At 38.6% G+C, this 21,181-nt stretch overlaps 2 protein-coding genes and 1 long non-coding RNA gene across 13 annotated transcripts in view; 2 read left to right on the forward strand and 1 right to left on the reverse strand.

Moving 5' to 3' along the window:
* Positions 1 to 3,498, forward strand: part of wdr47a (WD repeat domain 47a) — a 76,581-nt gene extending 73,083 nt beyond the window's left edge. For 6 of the 8 annotated variants that reach the window (XM_048538640.2, XM_059647801.1, XM_048538638.2 and 3 more), the window contains 3 exons: positions 377 to 508; positions 1,641 to 1,859; positions 2,466 to 3,498. In XM_048538640.2, the coding sequence (XP_048394597.1) occupies positions 377 to 508; positions 1,641 to 1,859; positions 2,466 to 2,611 (497 nt within the window). In that variant the 3' untranslated portion in view covers positions 2,612 to 3,498. Of the gene's footprint in view, positions 1 to 376; positions 509 to 1,640; positions 1,878 to 2,465 lie in introns of all 8 variants that reach the window. The other 2 variants (XM_048538646.2, XM_048538645.1) reach the window with 2 other exon arrangements.
* A 643-nt stretch (positions 3,499 to 4,141) lies between these two features.
* Positions 4,142 to 13,513, reverse strand: LOC125456024 (uncharacterized). The gene is made up of 3 exons (XR_007248368.2): positions 13,388 to 13,513; positions 13,041 to 13,183; positions 4,142 to 4,971 (listed from the first exon to the last, which is right to left on the reverse strand). It is a non-coding gene; the product is annotated as an uncharacterized LOC125456024 (long non-coding RNA).
* clcc1 (chloride channel CLIC-like 1) overlaps positions 13,412 to 21,181 on the forward strand; it is a 40,028-nt gene continuing 32,258 nt past the window's right edge. For 2 of the 4 annotated variants that reach the window (XR_007248367.2, XM_048538647.2), the window contains exons 1-3: positions 13,414 to 13,631; positions 18,153 to 18,293; positions 20,472 to 20,597. Coding sequence is in view for 3 of the 4 variants with exons in the window: in XM_048538647.2 (XP_048394604.1) it covers positions 18,162 to 18,293; positions 20,472 to 20,597 (258 nt within the window). In the remaining variant the exon portion in view is untranslated. Of the gene's footprint in view, positions 13,632 to 18,152; positions 18,294 to 20,471; positions 20,598 to 21,181 lie in introns of all 4 variants that reach the window. The other 2 variants (XM_048538649.2, XM_048538648.2) reach the window with 2 other exon arrangements.

Genomic DNA, 21,181 nt, shown 5'->3' on the forward strand with positions numbered 1-21,181 from the left:
TTCATTGTTTGGATTATAGTATCCCTCACTCTAATTCATTTTTGTTCAGGTTTTTTTATGGTTCTGGAGTAAAATCTTACTTAGCATGCAGTAGATCAAAAATAATTTTAAGTTGAAAGCAGATGCTATAGGAGAGTGGGTGGACAATTGGCAATATCATCCATTGGGTTAAAGAAGAAATGCTTTCTTCAGTTTACAAGAACTACTTTGCATCTTTTCTAGCTCTGGTTAGCCAAATGTGAAAAGGGACGAATCTCTTGATGATGTCTGATGTTGAAGTTGGTTCTGTTTTTGTAAACAAATAAATATACATTTCTTTTATAAGTGGCCACCATAACTTGGATTACTTTAGACATCAATGTTGTTTTGCAACTAGGTCATATTCTAGCACTCTATACTTGGGGAGGATGGATGATTGCATCTGGTTCACAAGACAAGACTGTAAGATTCTGGGATCTGAGAGTGCCAAGCTGTGTTCGTGTTGTTGGGACAGCATTTCATGGATCAGGTAAGTGTAGGTCTGCTTTTGGTGATTGATATTCATTTGAGAAAACAACGGAGCAAAAGCCAGCATGGTATACTCACTAGGTTTACCATTCGTATCCAACAAAAATTACTGACTAGGCATAAGGGCAGCTCTCGTTACTTGATTTTAGACAATCATTTGCACTAATTTTACAGCAATCCTTTTACAGACACTTGTGCAATTCAGGTAAATGTATTTTGCATCCATTTTTCCTTAAGAAATATCCATCATCATTCAGCAATAAGAAATTAGAAGACTTGATAACCAAAGAAAGCATTCACATTCCATTTTCTTACTACACCACAGTTTTTAAGCATATTGCCATTGCACTAATCTAATACAAATATCAAGATCACTTGTCCAGTGATGTCTACAATTCACTGCTTAGAGATGCAATTAGCCACATTTGGCTGGTGGCTACTGTATAGGAAAACAGAGTCTGGACTTTCTGTTGGAGTATAATGGGAAATTATACTTGAATTAAGCTAGAAATTGTCAGTTTTGCTGATGTGAGGTTATATTGCAGTTTCCACACAACTTATTGCATGAATTTGAACACCATATCTCCTATTAATCATTGAAATGAAGCATTTGATTGTAATTGATTGAAAGATAGTTCAAGATTGCTGAGTTAAACTTTAAACCAGAAATTTGAATTAATTTACAGCATTCATGATTTTGAACTCCTCCTAAGAAATCTCAATTTTCTGTAAGGGGAATGATCCCAATTTCTCCACTCTATCGAAGTACCGTCACTGGAACCATTCTCATAAATCTTTTTCTGCATCATTTTCTAACATCTTCATGCTGATTGTGTCCAATTCTGGGGACAATACACCAGTTGAATCTGAAGTGGTGTTTTATAAAGATTCATTGTAAATTCCTTGCACTTGCAGCCTCTGTTTAAAGCACCCAGGAAAGCATATAATGTGCTTCTCGGTCTGTTACTGCATTTTTAATTGTAACCTTTGATTTATATTGCCCCCTCAATCTTCCTGCCAAAATATATTACTTTGTACTGTCTTAAGTTTGATCATAGAACTTACCCAATTTATACTCTTAGCATAGTTAGCATATACCACCTTCGGATCATTGTATAACTTTCATTACACAGGCAGTGCTGTTGCTTCTGTGGCTGTAGACCCAAGTGGAAGACTCCTAGCCACAGGTCAGGAGGATTCTAGCTGCATGCTTTATGATATCCGAGGAGGCAGAGTGGTACAAATTTACCAACCACATGGTAGTGATGTACGTTCGGTGAGGTTCTCCCCAGGAGCTTACTACCTTCTTACAGGATCTTACGACACTACTGTCAAAGTAACTGATTTACGAGGTAAATCTATTATGAGCTGTAAGTTGAAAATATTTTACATTGGTCTGTTGCTTTAAGCTGATTGGTGCATTTATGAAGTTTTCAATATTTTTATTCACTTCCGTCCTTTTTCTCTTGCACCTTTGCTACTAATGGTAGAGTTCTATTTTTGGTTGCATGGTTTGCAACCATATAACATAATTAGAATCATTTTTGATATGTGAGCCAGTTTGTGCTTGTTCAGTATTCATGTTTGAAGTTTCAATGGAAACAACTAATAAGGATCAGAAATTAGCAGACACTATTTGAAATAGCCACACTTTAGATGGCATTAGCTAACTGTGAATAGTCTAGGAAGTGACACAGTACATTCTGGGTTCATATGGTTCATTTTGCCCACCTGGAGAATCCAGTTTCTTATTATTTGAGGTTTAAATTATTTACATTTATTTTCTAAGTAGTTGCATTGTTGATTATTTGTTGAAGAGCTATGAAACTTGGCATATGGATATATGTAACTGTAAAACTTTAGAAAAAGTACTCATTATCAACTGGCGTGTTACACGTTAACATTTGCAAATTTGTCTTAATTTGGTGCAATTAAATGCTTTAACTTTCTTCCCATAGGAGATCTAATAAAACCACTTCCGACAACAGTAGTAGCTAAGCACAAGGACAAAGTTATACAGTGTAGATGGCACACTGAGGATCTATCTTTCTTATCTTCATCTGCTGACAGGACAGTAACTCTCTGGACTTACAACAGCAGTTGATTAATTGATACCAATGCAGACAAAGCACAATTGTAATTGTAATCCAAGAGCTGAAATTTGTTGGCATCGCTGTATGTAACTGACCAGTAGAACGTATGAGACAGCAAAGTCAATATGTGCTGCTGTTCGAGCTAATTGGAACTGCTGTCTGTGTTTGTTGTATTATGCGTGCTTGGATCTTCCACAATGATCATGCTATCCCTGACTTCTCTCGCAAAATGTAACACAATGACTGAATCAAGTGAGGCAAACATTCATTTAGTATTTATGACATTCCTTATTCATTGTGCCAGTATCTAATGTAGAAAACTGGCTGAGTATTATAGATCAAAATTATTGGTTATGTATGTTGATTTTACAATATGCCGAAAGTTGAATATTCATTTAATCAACCTAAACACGAATTTATTCTGATGTAGGAAGTATTAAAGCTAGCCATTTTGATAGCACAAGATGGTGAAGAACACCTGGTTGCAGAACATTTCAGACATAACTGCTTTGCTTTTATACTTCCTGTAGCATGGTTTTCCATTGTATGTGTGCATGGGTAATATTAGTGCAGTATTTACAAACAGGTCTGTGAAAGCTAATAAATGCTTGTGTTCTTGCACTTACAAAGTTTTAAATAACTTGTGAAATGTTATTTTTTTCTGTTTTGTATATGTAATGCTTTATTTTCTATTGTACAGTTTAGTTTAATATAAATACTAAAGTATTGTATTCATTAATATTTAACTTACGTATTTGTGTTTTGGTTACAAGGAGCCAGACGATATATCCTATGCACTTCTAATAGTAGTTTGTTTTCTAACCCTTGTAATGATTGAAAATGTAATGAAAATTACAAAGTGTGATTGTGCAGTGTTTTCTCAATAAAAACATTTATTTACTGAAGAACGTAAAATAAATTTGTTTCATACCAAGATTAGAAAATGATGGTTCCTTCAGTTTGGTTCAGTTATTTGATCAGGTTATTTGATCAATTATGTTATTATGCAGAAACAATGCATTTTCCTTCCTGAAACTGTCTGCTTATTTCTTATTCTTTATCCTTCACATTTTTGCAAGATTTTTCATTTTCACATGTCATGTGCTTCTACCTCCCATTCTTTTGACAAATCTCTGTTTTGCACAGACTCACTGTGTCTGCCCCTTGCATAAATTTGCTTGCTGATTAATTCTGTTTATTTTTTCAGAACAGAAAAGTGGAAGCTCTGATTGTGCAGCAAGAACTCTCTTGGAACTTAATCATAAGATTGCCTTTTCTAGAATTGTGAATTTGAGCCAATGCACAGATGTTTTCTTGTCAACTGGAAATGACACTGTAGTGTGGACCCACTTAAGACAAAGAGAACATCTTGCAAGGGACAGGCTTAAGAAATAAAGTCCACGTGGTACACATTTGCACCTTCCTTGTTTATCATTTCAGGCTGAATTACGCTAAGCCAAGCGATGAGCATTTCTCTTCTGTTGAACCCCAAACTGAGCAATCTCGCATTCTCTTCACCCCAAGACTTTCCAACTCTAACATTGCCCAATGAAACCTTTTATTTCTTTGACAATGTAAATGCAACTACAAAGTTACATAAGGATGTTACTACACTTTTTTTTAACATCCTGTTATCTTTGTTCAGAACTACCAGTTTAATACATTAAAACCAAAATGTTGTCTCTGTTGTGAAACCTTATGTAACTTTGTCCCATAATATTTGTGATCTGTTCCATTCTTTTTCTGAATTATTGTACATTTTTAACTCCTGTGTGGATATAGATATTCCAGTGATTTGTCAACTTGGATTGTAGTTAGTTTAAAAGTGAAACTTGCATTGTAGGTTTGCTAATCATAGAATGACTACTGAACAATTTAAACAATTCATACAAGCATCAAGCAATCAATAATTGCATGCAACCTTAAAAACCAAACATTTCAGAATTATAGCAGAGTTTTTTTTTTAAAACCGTGGAGCATCCTTTCACTCAGCAATGCTTCTTTTGATTTGTGACAAGGAATATATTACAATAATTTCATTTTCATGATTTTTTCCATTGGCGTAAAAGTTAAATTTCAGAAGTCCCAATTTGGTTATTTGCCTACCTAGTTGTACTAGGGATGAGTAGTTGGCTGACAGTTGAAACCTTCAGTAGCCAACTGATTTTGTGAAATTATCATTTTGTATCTAAACAGTCGCTTGGTGATACAGAATTTGAATATTATCCTTTCTGAAGAAGTCATATTAGAATGAAGATGTTTAACTCTGTTTCTCTCTCCACAGATGTGCCACTCCTGCTGAGTTTCTCCAGCACCTTGTTTGTGTTTCAAATTTTTGCATCTCCAGTACTTTGATTTTGTTAGAAGAACACTGTAGAAAAAAACAGACATGTCAATACATTTTGTCTTTCATTTATCTAGGTAATACAAGAATACCAAATTTGTAACAGTTACAACAAATAATGCAAAGGATAAACTATTTAAGTTTGCATGCTTCTTCCTCAGGGAAATACTACTGACTACACAGATGCTGATTCCTGCTTAAGCTTCGTCACAGGAATATAGCTTTCTCAGGCTCTGATTAACTGGCAAATTGATTGATTTGAGGCGTTGCTTTCTATATCTAGTATCCATGTGAAATTAGCTGTACATTCCTCTTCATTTCTATTCATCTCAGCACTGTTTTGCCAAGTCAGTTCCTTTGAGAACTGGTTTGTACAAAGCTTACTCACTTTTCTGCACATTGTCTTTCCAATTTAAACATGCAACGTCCAAAGGAGAACAGCTATAAGCTACTTGTTCATTTCATTTTTCTGTGTATCCTGGCCCTTCCCTTCTGCAGCATTCCTGGTAACAGTACCTTCACATGCTTCTGTGAAGTAGTGTACAGTTTTCTATCTATACATGCTGTCTTAGTCATCATTGTATTATTTGTCCTTTTTTTTCCTCCTGTGGGATCTAGTTAAAAAAAACTTGGATGGATCCTGACATAGCATACAAAATAGCAAGCTTATTTATGATAAAAATAAAATGTTAATGTTCCTTTCAAAACAAGTTTTACAGCTACCATTTAAAGTCAGCAGGATATAGACTGCAGTTGTGATTGCTTAAAAATACTCACTATCTTAGTAGCCAACACAGTTTTTAAACTGAAGAATATGCATAATGGCAGTCGGACGTACTGTACCTTGGGCTCTCTCAGTGGAAAAGTGGGAAACTTTCAAGTGAGCCTGAGAAAGCTATATTCCTGTGATGAAGCTTAAGCAGGAATCATAATCTGTCCACTTTCAAGGAATTATGAACATGCACTCTATGGTCTCTCTTCAGCTACACTCCCAGGACCTTATCATTAAGTGTGTAAGTACTTCCTTGATTTGCCTTCCCAAAATGCAGTATCTCATATTTATCTAAATTAATTTCTATCTGCCACTCCTCAGCCCATTGAGCCATCTCATCAAAATTCCATTGGACTATGAGGTAACCTTCACTGTCTACTAAACCTCCAATTTTGGTGTTATTGGCAAACAAACTAACCATATCTCCTACATTCACATCCAAATCCTTTATGCAAATGACAAAAAGCAGTGGACTCTGCACCAATCGTTGTGGCAGACCACTGGTCACAAGCCTCCAGTCTGGAAAGCAACCCTCCACCACCATCCTCTGTCATCTACCTTCAAGCGATTTCTGTATCCAAATGACTAGTTCTCCCTGTACTCCATGTAATCTAACTTTGCTAACGAATCTACCATGTGGAACCTTGTCAAATGCCTTACTGAAGTCCATATGGTTAACATTCACCAATCTGCCCTCATCGATCCTCTTCGTGACATCTTCAAAAAACTCAATCAAGTTAGTGAGACATGATTTCCCATGCACAAAGCCATGTTGACTATCCCTAATCAGTCCTTGCCTTTCCAAACATACGTAAATCCTGTCCCCCAGGATTCCCTCCAATAACTTGCCTACCACCGATGTCAGGCTCACTGGTCTCTCTGGCTTTTTCTTACCACCTTAAATAGTGGAACCACATTAGCCAATCTCCAGTCTTCCAGCACCTCATCTGTGTATCGATGATACAAATACCTCAACAAGGGGCCCAGTAATCACTTCCCTAGCTCCCTACAGAGTTCTAGAGTACACCTGATCAGGAATAGGGGACTGATCCACCTTTATGTGTTTTAAGACATCCAGCATCACCACCTCTGTAATATTTTTCAAGATGTTGCTATTTATTTCCCATGTTCTCTATCTACCATGTGCTTCTGCCCAGTAAACACTGATGCAAAATACTCGTTTAGTATTTCACCCATCTCCTGCAGTTCCAGACATAGGCGGCCTTTCTGTCCTTTTAAGGGGCCCTATTCTGTCTCTAGTTACCTTTTTGTCCTTAAATATATTGTAGAATCCTTTGGATTCTCCTTAACCCTATTTGCTAAAACTACCTCATGTCCCCTTTGCTCTCTTGATTTTTCTCTCTCAAATATGCTCCTAGAGCTTTTTTACTGTTCTAAGGATTCACTTGATCTCTACTGTACATACCTGACATATGCTTCATTCTTATTGTTGATATATGCTTTCTTAATTTCTTTAATCATTCAGCAGGCCCTACACTTATCAACCTTGCCCTTCAGCCTAACAGGGACATACTGTCCCTGGACTCGACTGAACAAGAAAATTTTCTTGTACACAAATTCATCTCCATCCAAGTCCTTGACACCACGGCAGTCCCAGTCTATGTTTGGAAAGTTAAAATTCCCAACTGTAACAACCCTAATTATTCTCTCAGATAACTGAGATCTCTTTACAAATTTGTTTCTCAATTTCCCGCTGACAATTGAGTAGGGATGGTCGAGAGAACAATCCCAACAAGGTGATCGTCCCTTTCTTATTTCTCAGTTCCACCCAAACAACTTCCCTCCCTAAGTACACCCTGTTATCCCTAATCAAAACCACCACTGCCCCTCCTCTATTGTCCCTCTTCCTATAGCACCTCCACCCTGGAATATTAAGCTGCTAATCCTATCCATCCCTGAGCCATATATCTGTAATCGCTGTAATATCCCAGTCCCATGTTCTCAACTGTGCCCTGAGTTCATCTGCTTTGCCTGTTAGGCCTCGAAATAAATACAGTTGAATTTATCAGTCCTACCTTGTTCTCTGCTTTGTTCCTGTCAGCCTTGACTGTTTGACTTTCTCCTTTTCCTAAATATACCAGTCTCAACTGTGTTTGGATCCCACCACCTTGCCCTCCCTGCTTACTAGTTTAAATCTCCTGAGCAGTTCTGACAAACCTTCTCACGAGTATATTAAACCCCTATCAATTCAGGTGTAATCTGTCCTTCTTACTGAGGTTACTTCTACGCCAGAAGAGATTCCAATGATCCAAAAACGTGAATCTTTCTCCCCTGCACCACTATCTTACAATATTTCACACACTTCTGGACAAGACCCCTGTAAGTATTGTTATTTGGGATCAGTGGCAAAGCTTTCCCAGCACAAAAATACATGTGGTTGAAGGATTTTGAGGGCGGTCTATTGCAAATTATTTTGGGATGGTTGATTTTGAAGAAACTATTGAACTAACAACTTGAAACCATGATAAACTCCAGAAACTTTCCTCCACAGATTAATGAACATAATGTGATGTTAAGCATAAGTAAAATTAAACCTTGTTTGTAATATATTGAATATATTGCTGCAGGAAAATGATTTTGTATTAGTAGCAGATTTGCCAAGTTTAAGGGCATTTAAATGGCCATTGGATAAACATATGGATGATAATGGTATAGTGTAGGTTAGATGGGCTTCAGATTGGTTTCACAGGTCAGCGCAACATCGAGGGCCAAAGGGCCTGTACTGTGCTGTAATGTTCTATGTTCTATAAGTGATTTTGGAGATATTGTCACTAACTGATTTGGCAGGAATGCAATGACGGGATTTGCTTTAGATCTGAGTAAGTATCTTCTGTCAGTCACCATAAAACTGCTCTTATATTTAATACAGAAGCATGCAAAGTGGTTCTGAGAGAAATTTGAGAATCAATGCTTCAAAATAGCTTCAGTAAATATACTGGTTCTTTGGTATTAGAATCTAAAAGAAGTCCTTGTACAATTCCATGCATTTCAATTTGGACTCAAAGAAGCAAGACATAAAACAGAGAACAATCAAATTTGCCTTAAAGGCATTGAAAACAATTGAGACAAGACCACACTAAGAAAGGATTTCTACTGATTGTGCTCACTTAGATAAATTTGAATTTTACATCTATAGTTTGAAATAAATACCCAATGAAATAGAATACTGTCCATTCGAATTAACAAGGCACTGAACAATGTTCCTGAGATTTCAAAAAAAATTCTGTTATGATTCCAAAAATATTATCAAAGCAAGTTAACACCATCAAGGAAGGCAAATGTAATGTTGGCATTTATTTTGAGAAGGCTAGAAGAGATTATTGTGTGCAGTTTTGGGCTGTGTGCCTAAGGAACGGTATGCTGGCCTTGGAGGGGAGTCCATTAGGAAGTTTACAAGAATGATCCCGGATTGAAGGATTTTTGATATGAGGCATAGTTGAGAACTCTGGGTTTGTAGTTGATGAAATTTAAAAGGATGAGGTGGGACCTGATTGAAACTTACAGAACATTGAGAGGCCTGGATAGAATGAACGTGGAGAAGACTTTCTGTTATTAGGATAAACTAGGACCACAGGGCACAGTCTCAGTACGAAGGAACAATTTGATTTGATTTATTACTGTTATCTGCACCAAGATACAGTGACAAGTGTTGTCTTGGGTGCTTTACAGGCAGATTCTACTATACAAGTGCATCAGGGTAACAGAGCAGGGAGCAGGATACAATATTATAGCTGCTAAGAAGGTACAAAGAGGGATCAACATTAACATTTAAGAGATCCATTCAAAATTCTGATCACAGTGGTAAAGAAACTGTTCTTGAATCTGTTTGTATGTGTATTTAAACTTTTATTTCTTCTGACCCTTTAGAACTGAAATGGGGAGGAATTTCTTCAGCCTGAGGGTGGTTATTCTGTGGAACTCAATGCTGCAGAGGGCTGTGGAGGTCAGGTCATTGAGTGTATTTATACAGAAATAGTGTGGGTTCTTGATCAGTAAGGGAATCAAGAGTTACAGGGAGAACACAGCAGAACGGGGTTGAGAAACATATCAGTCATGATCGAATGGTGGAGCAGACAGGGGAACTGAACTACCTGTTGCCTGCCACTTGAATGTACCATCCTGCTCCCTGGCCGATATCTCTGTATCTGGCTTGCTGTAGTGTTTCAGAGAAGCCCAAAGCAAACTGGAGGAACAACACCTCACTTTCCGGTTGGGGGCCCTACAGCCCTCCAGACTCGATATTGAGTTCACTAATTTTAGGGCCTAAACTCTCCCATATGCCAGCCCCCTATCCCACACACCAGGCCTTGTTACCACATAGCCTGCCACCACACACCCCTTGTTAGTCACTAACAGTCCCCATTCACAACTATTCACCCTCCCAGCCTGATCGTTAGCAACTCCTTCGTCTGTCCAACTATCTTTCTCTCTCTTTGGGCTCTATACTATTGTTTACTCCCTACCCCCCCTACTTATTTTCTGCATATAAACTGACGTTCTCCCAGCCATCATCAATTCTGAGGAGGGATCATCGGAACTGAAATGTTAACTCTGCTTTTTCCTTCACAGATGCTGCCAGACTGGCTGAGCTTCTCCAGCAACTTTGTTTTTGTTCCTGATTTATGGTATCCACAGTTCTTTCGGTTTTTGTTCAGACTCGGGGGGCCAAATGGACTAATTCTGCTCCCATATCTTATGGTCTTATAGTCTAATCACTTGTGGTTGCTGTTTCATGCTGACAACTACTGAATCATGCTGCAATGCAAGGGTCTGATAACCTGAAGTTTCTTTTGATCATTCAATCATGCAAACGCACTTCAACACCATTTTGATTTTCATGATCTATCAGAAAGGAATCAATAGTCAAGGGACAGAATCTGCTGAACTGTGGAAGGAACTAAAAGTGAAAGATCATTCAACACACCTCAGCATCCAGAGACCTCGATCTGTCCAATATAGAACAGAATTTGAATAATAGTCCAAGAGCCAAACTGATATCACAATTTAGTGTTCTGAGAAAATACCAAGAAATGTATGTAAAATTTGGGCAACTAGTCATCCTCTGCACAGAATTTGTCTCCTTAGACACAGAGACTTGCATGCTATTATCACTTCCTCACCCACAGTCCAAGGGCAAGGCTGAGAACAGCGTCAAGATATTCATAAACTCCACAAAATGCAAGACATCCAGTCAGAGCATACATCTTTGAGATTAAGGTGCAAAAACAAACCCTGACTGCAGGAGGTGGTACATAAAATCATTTCCAACACTGGGAACATGTTCATTGAAGTCACTCAAAGCCACTACATCTTGATGACACAATATGATGAAGCCCTGTGGCTAATGTATTCGGTTACCGAAACACGTACAAGTGCAGTGGGTCCTGGAAGCTAAAAGGTGCTCGTTGGAGATTGATCCTACTAAATGCAATCAGTGAAACTGCTGAGTTGAAGTATGTATCTGAACGCTAACCCTCCCAGTCATCTTTTGAATTAACTCATTAATTGTCCAAAGGCAGGTCCAACTGAGAGCATCATAACCTCCACCAGAGGCAGGCTGTGCAGCCACCCCAGACAGAACTGCATTCGAAACCCTGCTATGGGCACCAATCTGGTCCAAGGAGTGGCAAAAATGTCAGAGTTGCAGTGGCAACATATACTTTTTCTTAAGGCCTGGAGGTATGAATAATGATAGTCTCGGCTTCAATTTCTTTCCCGCTCATGGCTAACCATGACTCTTGTCCAATCTTATCATTGGTGTATATTTGAGTTGCTACACAATTTGTGTGTCTACTGAAAATACCTTCCCTGGCATCAAGTCCTCTTGTGGAACTTGAAACTGGAGGTTTAGGTATGAGGCAGGTAAGCTGCACAGCACCCTATCATCTCCTCATAAGTAGCAACTTCGCGCATTCCCACAATCCCAAAGAGGTTAGACGTGATGACTTGCCTACTGCAAATCTGGGGTGAGTCCTGACACCTACAAAAATGTTGAAGTGAAAATGCACTTTATCTCCAGAAACGTTGTAATATTTATACTTTAGGTTGCTGAGATACAAGCTATAAAGTGTAAATAGTATGTAAACAGGTAAATTTGCTGTGGCAATCAGTTCCATAGATTCACCACCTTTAGGCTGAAGAAGTTTATTTATTGTCTCATGTAATTTGTTTATAAAATACACTGAAAAATGTTGTACAGTGTTGCCACTCTCCAGCACCAAAGGAGTACTTTTGTTGTGGAGGGAAGGTCATGTCTTATCAACTTGATAGAATTCTTTGAGGAAGTGACAAAGTTGACAGATGAGGGAAGGGCTGTAGATGTCATATACATGGACTTCAGTAAGGTGTTTGATAAGGTTCCCCATGGTAGGCTGATGGAGAAAGTGAAGTCGCATGGAGTCCAGGGTGTACTAGCTCGATGGATAGAGAACTGGCTGGGCAACAGAAGACAGAAAGTTGTATTGGAAGGGAGTTTTTCAAAATGGAAGATTGTGACCAGTGGTGTTACGCAGGGATCTGTGTTGGGACCACCGTTGTTTGTGATATAAATAAGTGATGTGGAGGAAGGTATAGATAGTCTGAGGCGAGTATGATAGCATCATTTAAGATGTATCTGGACAGATACATGAATGGGCAGGGAGCATAGGGATACAGATCCTTGGAAAATAGGCAACAGGTTTAGATAGAGGATCTGGATCAGCACAGGCTTGGAGGGCTGAAGGGCCTGTTCCTGTGCTGTAATTTTCTTTGTTCTTTAATCAACCTGTTCAGATTTGCTGATAATAAAATGTGAGGCTGGATGAACACAGCAGGCCAAGCAGCATCTCAGGAGCACAAAAGCTGACGTTTCGGGCCTAGACCCTTCATCAGAGAGCTTTGCTATTCTCTGGAGCAGGCAGGACTTGAACCCAGGCCTCCTTTTGGACCTCTACTCTTGTACTCTAACCCTTTTGAAATGAATGCTCACATTACATTTGCCTTCCTAACTGCCAGCGGAACTTGTACATTTATCCTAAGAGAATCCTGAAATAGGACTCCTAAGTGGCTTTGAGCTTCAGATTTCTGAAGCCTCCCTGTTTAGAAAATAAGTCTACAGCTCTATTCTTCATACCATAGTGCAAAATCTCACTTTCCCACATTATATTCCATCTGTCACTCATTTGCTCACTCTCCTAGTCTGTCCAAGTCCTTCCTGCCCCCTACATGTGTCAGCTGATAAATTAGCAACAACGCCCTTGGTTCCTTTGTTCACATTGTTAATGTCTAAAGTGAATTCTCTTCCTTTCTTAAACAGGAGTGTTACATTGGCCATTTTCAGTCCTCCGGATTCCTCTGTGACTTCAGTGATTACTGGAACATCACTACCCATGCCTCCACAGTGTCCTCGGCTTATCACCCTCAGAACGCTGGGTGTAGTCTGGAAAAGCTCAGCAGGTCTAGCAGCATCTGTGAAGCAAAAAAAAATCAGAGTTAACGTTTCAGGTCCGGTGACCCTTCCTCAGATCACACTTTTGTTCCTCACTTAGAGCATCCGCTGTTCTTGCGGTTTGTATTTGCTGGGCGTAGTCCATCTGGGATGAATGATTTATCCATCTTGTGACCTTTCAACTTGCCCGGAACCTTCTCCTTAGTGATGGCTACTGCACTCACCTCTTCCCCTTGACTTTCAAGTTCTGGCTATTGTTTCAGGTCTCCAACCTGGGCTGGGCTTTGTTTCATTGCGGTCTTCGCTCAGGAGATGGGACGGGGCACGCCGACAGACTACAACTCCCAACATGCACGGCTCACCGGAAATGACAGAGGCTCAGCGTTGACCCGGCCGTTTCCAACCGTTTCCACAGTTCGAGCTGGTCTGTTGGAGCTGGAACCGCGGCCCGAGGGCGACTCAGGGCAGGTACTGTACGGTACCAGGCCTGAACGTTTATAGTGTCGTTTTTCACGGACTTTTTTTTTGCATGTTCATTGAACATTTGTTCGGACGCGTGCTTGAGCCTGTGGTGATGGTAAAACAGACACAGCAATAAGGAATGGCTGCTGGAAATAGGGAGAGAGAGACAGGGACAGGGTCAGGGCCGTGGGATGACTTTTGTGGCACAGGGACAGTGGAGCCAGAAAGTCTGTTGATGGTACTTGTGCTGTTGCAGACACTGGGTGATACGCTTGTGCTGTGTATCAAGATACAAGTGGTGCTGTTTGTTAAACATGATAACTCTCTAAAATGCTCAATTACAGATAAAGAATTTAGATCCAGACCACAGGGAAATTATTGATAAAGTGCCATCAGTACTCAGGCTTGCATATGTCTTCACCATTTCATCAAGGATCTGGATAGGTCTGTGGTAACAAAATCTATTTAGTAAACCTGGCAGTAATGATACGCTGCTGTAGGTGCTTGTGTATACCAGTTAGGGAAGAGTAGCAAATATTGAAAGTCGTGAATCTAGTGCCTGAATAGGTTGCTGGTACATTGCATTACTTTTCTCTTCAAATTGTTTGGCCCAGGAAGTTACTGAACGTTCTCTTTAGAAACTACAGAAATTTTAATTTTCAAACTTCATCACCTTGAAGATATCAAGATGAACTAGAAAGTCAACTGTACTAAATACAGTGGCTGCAAGAAGAGGCTTGGAATACTGCGGCAAGTAACTCTTTAGCTAACTCCCCAGAGCTTGAGCACTAGCTACAAGGCACAAATTAGGAGTGTGATGGAATAACCCCCACTTGTCTGGTTGAGTGAAACTGCAAACAACATTGAAAAGTTCGACATCATGCAAGGCAAAGCAGCCTGCTTGACTGGTACCATATTCACAAATAAACAATCCTCCCACAACCGATGCTCGGTCATAGCGTAGTGTACTATCCATAAAATGCACTGTAGAAATTTACCAAAGATCCTTTTACAGCACCTTCTAAACTCATGACTGTTTCTGTCGGGAAGGACAGAGGCAGCAGATACGTGGGACACTGCTACTGCAAGTTCCCTTCCAAGCCACTTGCAATCCTGACTTGGCAATATTCGTTCATTGTTGCTGATTCAAAATCCTGGAATTCCTTCCCTAAGGAATATTGTGTACGTACAGCACATGGATTGCAGAGTATCAAGAACATAGCAACCATCACCTTCTCAAAGGCAATTATGAATGGACAACAAATGCTGGCCAGCCAACGAAAGCCATGTCCCACAAATGAACTAAAATAAGAGTGCTACCGATTATGTAGATTATGTCCCAAGTAGGCTTTGAGTTCTGTCACTTTAAAAAAAAGTGCCACACTGTTGGCAGTCATATAGCAATCAGGTGAGATTTGATAATGTAAGATTTGTTGTGTTAATATCAGTTGGTTTTAATTAGTTTCTCATTGCATAGAAATCCCTAGAATAGTTCCAATGTTTGTGTTGAAATATCATTTCTGATATACAATTTTTGTTTTGCTGCAACTTCTGATGGAAATTTTGATTCTGAAAAGTTTTGAGTTCAGTATTTCAAATGAGTTGGACTGCATGCTGCTCATAATAGTAATTTGATGGCAAATATCCAGATTTATACCATATTGATTTTCTTGTACACTTTGCGCTGAAAATAATTTTAATTACTTTTGAAATTATTATGTAGATGAGTTTTCTCAATGGAACAGTCATGATCAAGAGTTGGGGGAATCAGAAATGTTGAGAATGTTTTCGGTTAAAAACTGCTGAGCTCTGATGCAGGGCCTACAATAGAAGTGGGAGCTAAAATCTACATTAGTAGAACATTGAATAGCATATGTTGTTAAATAGATAAGCTCACACTCATTTAATCTAATTTTATTTTTGTGCCAACTTGCTGAAATTTAAAGCTGATAAATCCACTGAGGGCGAACAGGGACATTTGGTAGTGAAAACAACTAAAGGGCTAAACAGAGTGAAGAATTTCCAGTTTAGCCATGTGGATTGAGAAGGAAATATGTATTTACGATACAGCTACGGCAGTGAAGAGAGATTGGGCTAAGGAGGAAAGAAAAAAGAGAAAGGGAAAAAAAATTAATTAAAATTTTGAGGGACAAGTCTTTTTTAAAAAAAAAAGTGAGTCTCGTGCATTTTGTTTGTGCCAAGAATGTTAGCAGGCACTCTAGCCATTTGGGAGTCTGCAGGATGTCAAGGATTTGACCCTGAATATTGAAGGATGTATGACATTTAGGAAGAGGAGTTAGCTACATAAGGTAGAAGGGTAGCACAGTTAATCGAGGATTGAACTTGTGTAATAGTTAGAGATGACCTTGATTCAGGAGATCAGGATGTCTTTTGGAAGAGATTAGGAATAGCTGGAGAAAGAATAAGAGTCGGAGTGGCCTACAGGCTCCGTAGTAGTAACCACACTGGAGGATCAAAAATAATTTTTGTTTATTCATTCACTGATGAGGGCATCATTGGCCAGACCAGCATTTATTGTCCATCCCTCATTGTCCAGAGGGCAGTTAAGATTCAACTGCATTATCAACCTGATAGAATGGCACGGCACACCCGATGGGCCGAATGGCCTCATTTCTGTTCCTATGTCTTTTTGCTAAGGCTCTGCAGTGACATGTATGTCAGATCAGGTAAGAATGGCAGTTTCTGTCCCTGAAGGACACTAGAGATCCAGATGGCTCTTTTCTGACAATTGACAATGTATTCATTAGACTCTCTTAATTCTAGATATTCAGTGAATTCAAATTCCATCATCTGCATGGATGGGATTTGAACCCAGGTCCTCAATGTTATCTGGGTCTTTGGATTAGCGGTCCACTAAGGCATTACCTTCCCCTGTTGCATGCTTTTGATGAAATGACCGCAATAATCATGGATGAGTTGACTCTACATTTCAGCAAGAAAAATCAACTAACAATAGTAGCCTGGATGAGAAGTATATGGAAAACTTTTCAGAGAGTTTCTTAGAGCAGCATATTCTGGAACAGACGAAGCAGGTGGCAGTATTAGAATTATTATTGTGTACTTTGGCAGGATTAATTCAAAACCTGAATTAAGCCACTCTAGGCAGCAGCGATCATAACATGATTGTATTTTGCATAGAATCTGAAAGGCAGGAGACTGGGTCTGAGACTAATATTTTAAAATTAAATAAGGGTGACTATGGCATGAAATGAATTTACTTACTAGACCAAAATGTAAATCATTAGAGGCATTTAAGGAGAGATTTTAGAACATTATTACTAAAAAAAAAAGGAGAGCCTGCCATCCGTGGTTCACTAAAGAAGTTAGGTAAAGCATTAAACATTAGGTAAAAGTATACAACCTTGCAAAGAGGAATGGCAGGTCAGATAATTAGTCAGAATATGTAGAGCAGTGACAATAATTAAAAGGTTAAATCAGAAAATTACTAAGAAAAAGATATAGGGAAGTGTTGTAAATATGGAGTGTTTGTCCTCGAGAGAATGTAAATGAATACTTATTGGCAAACGAAATGAACAGATTTTTTGCTTGTCTTCAAGAGAACACAAAAATCAATCCAATCTAAGCAACTGATAGAGCTGTGGTCATCTCTAGGTCTTGAGGTGGCTAACGAGGGCAATGCTCTGGTCTTAATTTTCCAAAATACTATAGATATAGGAAAGTTTAAATTAGACTGAAAAATAGCAAACAGAACACCTCTTCAAAAAAGAAGAGAATCAGGAAGATATAGGCCAATTAGGTTGATATCGTTTGTGAAGAAGGGATTATATTTCTTCATCATAGAAGGTATAGCTTCACTGTTGGAAAAACTAATGGAAATTGGGAGGAGTCCGTGTGGTTTTATCAAAAGGAAATAGTGTCTAACCAATATTTTAGAATCCTTTTGAAAGGGCAACAAGTGCTTTGGATAAAGGGGAGCCAGTAGATGTATTGTACTTGGATCTCCAGGAGATATTTGATAAAGTGTCATGTCAGAGGTTGTTGCGAAAACGAAAAGCTTAGGGTGTAAAGGGTCACGTTAGCACAGATAGAAGAATGGCCTGCAGGTAGAAAACAGGCATGCAGAATTTTTGATGCAATCAAGTAACAGTTGACACGGAGAAAATCACTATAAAAGACGTTTCCTCCACCACTTATAAAATAAAGAATTTGCATTTAAATAGCATCTTTAATTGCATCAGTGTGCCCCCATTTGCTTTAATGACAATAAAGTATAGTGATTCGTGCAATTAAAGGAAAGGAATAGCTAATTTTGTACCTATTCATTACTTGTATTCTATATTGCATATTTCTTAAAGAAAACTGCAGTTATTTCAATAAAAGATAACAAAGTGTGAAGCTGGATGAACACAGCAGGCCAAGCAGCTTGGCCTGTTGTGTTCATCCAGCTTCACAATTTGTTATCTTGGATTCTCCAGCATCTGCAGTTCCCATTATTTCTGATACGAGTTATTGAAATAACTTTGCCATGTTCATCTTATGCCTTAGATTTGAATCATGTTCATGCTTTGGTTGATATTTGAAATAATGCTCGTCGTGAATGGTCTACAAGGTGATGATGAATGGATTGATCCAACAGATATGCTGAATTATGATGCTGCAACAGGTACAATGAGAAGGCCACAACAGGTAATTATCTTTGTAGTAAGTTTTATTCCAGCAGGATCCTGTCACCAGGTTTTAAACTTCAAATAATATGAAGTACTATGTTGTAGTAAAGCTTTCCAAAATATTGCCTCCGTTATTTTTGCCTGAGTTGCAATGTTGGAAGTAATCTTGGTGTTTTTAAATTGATAATTCAGCACATCATCCATATGTGGTGATAGCTGTCAAAAAATTTGAGATTGACATCCATAGATCTGCAGAAGTGATGGATATCTCACCACATTCCGAGGTGACGTTATTTGCACTGTTTTTGATCTTAAATAGCATCTTTAATTGCATCAATGTGCCCCTATTTGCCTTAATGACAATAAAGTATAGTGATTCGTGCAATTAAAGGAAAGGAATAGCTAATTTTGTACCTATACATTACTTGTATTCTATCAGTATTTTTATGTATGTATTAAAATTGACAGTCTCTGAAATAGATGACACCTATTGTGGTCCTACCTTGAGAAATGATGAAAGCTGTGAATCATGCTCATTCCAGACAACCAAGTGCTTCTTGCACCATTATTGTTCAATCTTAAATGGCTACAATGAGAAACCTACAGAAATCTAAATCTAGAACGATCCCCATTTCATCACTTTGAACGGGAATAGAGATTGGTGTTGGTGTTTTGAGTAAGGAGATTGTAATCAACTTCAGTGTTTTGGTAAGTGTACTCATGAACACCTCAGAAGCCATAGGAAATTTTGGCATGACATACGAGACATCTTATTTCACTCAATGTAATTTCCTGAGCTGATCTACTGAATAAAAATCCCAAGCTGAAGTTGATGCAATTTTCCAATAAACTCTGGCATAACCCATGTCTTTGATTTTAGTTCAGAGTCAATTTGGAGCCATATAGCTTTCAACTAGAAAATAAACAGGCCTTCCTATCTAGCCTGTAGACACCAATCACATGTTACAAACTGCTGTTATTAACTTGGACACTAGCTCACATTTGATTGATGCAGGGCATTGAGTGTGGCCTGCTTGACAGACATTTTCCCTCACCATTCAGCCGCAAACTGATAACAGTGCAGTGAGGTCAACTGCATAGTTGGAATTTTAAATGGTGGAACAAATAGTTTATCCCTTTCGTCAATGCAATTTAAGGATCAAGGAAGAAACTGAAACAACAAAATAAGGGTGAAGTGGATAAAATTAGGTATGTCATGAAATAAATGAGTGAAAGAATGTCTCTCTTTCTCTCCCTTTTAAGCCAAAAGAGTGGCTTAGAAAGGAGAGAAAAAGAGACGAAAGATAATTTAAAAACTAATACTTACTGTGTGTACAAATGAGGCTGCATAGTTTCATAGAATATAGAACATTACAGCACAGTACAGGCCCTTCGGCCCTCGATGTTGTGCCGACCTGTCATGCCAATCTGAAGCCCATCTAACCTACACTATTCCATGTACATCCATATGCTTGTCCAATTATGACTTAAATGTACTTAAAGTTGGCAAATCTACTACCGTTGCAGGCAAAGCGTTCCATTCCCTTATTACTCTCTGAGTAAAGAAACTACCTCTGACATCTGTCCTATGTCTTTGACCCCTCAATTTAAAGCTGTGCCCCCTCGTGCTCGCCGTCACCATCCTAGGAAAAAGGCTGTCCCTATCCACCCTATCTAACCCTCTGATTATCTTAGTACCACCTCCTATGGGCTGGAGAGGTTGCATGACATATATCCGACATAAATCATCTTGATTAAAAAATATACCCATGCTTAAAACAGTGTCTTTAACTTTCTCTAGTACATTTAATTTTACAACTAATTTGCAATGAAGAAATTTCAATAAACTCATGGGGAAGTTGAGGGTAAGTTCCTGTTTTCGTTAGGTTAGTGAGGAGTCATACAAGTTATTCAAACAGTAGCTCTTCACTACAAGTTGCTGGACAGTAAATGCATTAATAATGACAACCATCATTAAACTTGTTACTTTGGCAGCAAAATCTGGGTCGATATTACTTCTTTTATATGCCTCGTATTGACAGAATTTTATAATAAATGCAAGCGGTTTGCTTTAGGTTCTTTTACTTATAAATTTAGTAGTTGCACTAACCTGGCTGATCTTTCTGTTACTCATTATAGTCTAAAATATGTATGTATGTGAAGTTAATTAAATGTTTTTCTGTTCATTTCATCAAAGGCCGGAACTGAGGAAGATGATATTGAAACACAGACTACCGGGGATTATCCAGAAGTTAATCAGGGAAAAGATTTATGTCAAGATTGTTCTGGTTGTGAGAGACAACTTGATAGTGTACAAGAAAGGGTTAGTAATTTTTGTTCTAGATCATTTTAATTGCTATTTGCATATTTTAGATTAAAGAACAAAAGGGAGGGAATGAAAAATATAGAACTGATTGTGATTGTGTTGCAGGATTTCACAAACTGTAACGTGTGTGAGGTGAAACTTACCGCTTTGGCCATCAAAGCACTATTTGAATGAGTGAGACATCACGAAACTGTTCAAATTAAATTCAGTGAAGCTTATGAGGGAGAACTCCAGTGGCTGGAGTCATAGATATAATCAGGGAATCTCTCATGTGTGCAGAAGACTCTGAAAGTTTGCACAGGGATATTGATCGTTTAAGTGAGTGTGCAAAGGTCAGGCAGATGCAATTTAATGTTGATTAATGTGAAGTCATCCATTTTGGTAGGGCTAACAGTAATAGGGTCTATTACTTGAATGGTAAAAAAAGTTGCAGCGTGCTGCTGTGCAGAGGGACCTGGGTGTCCTTGTGTGTGAATTGCAGAAGGTTGGTTTGTGGGTGCAACAGGTAATTAAGAAGGCAAATGGGATTTTGAGTTTCATAGCTGGAGGGATTGAGTTTAAAAGCAAGTAGGTTATGTTGC

Source organism: Stegostoma tigrinum, chromosome 8, assembly GCF_030684315.1.
Source record: "Stegostoma tigrinum isolate sSteTig4 chromosome 8, sSteTig4.hap1, whole genome shotgun sequence".
Lineage (NCBI taxonomy): Eukaryota > Metazoa > Chordata > Chondrichthyes > Orectolobiformes > Stegostomatidae > Stegostoma > Stegostoma tigrinum.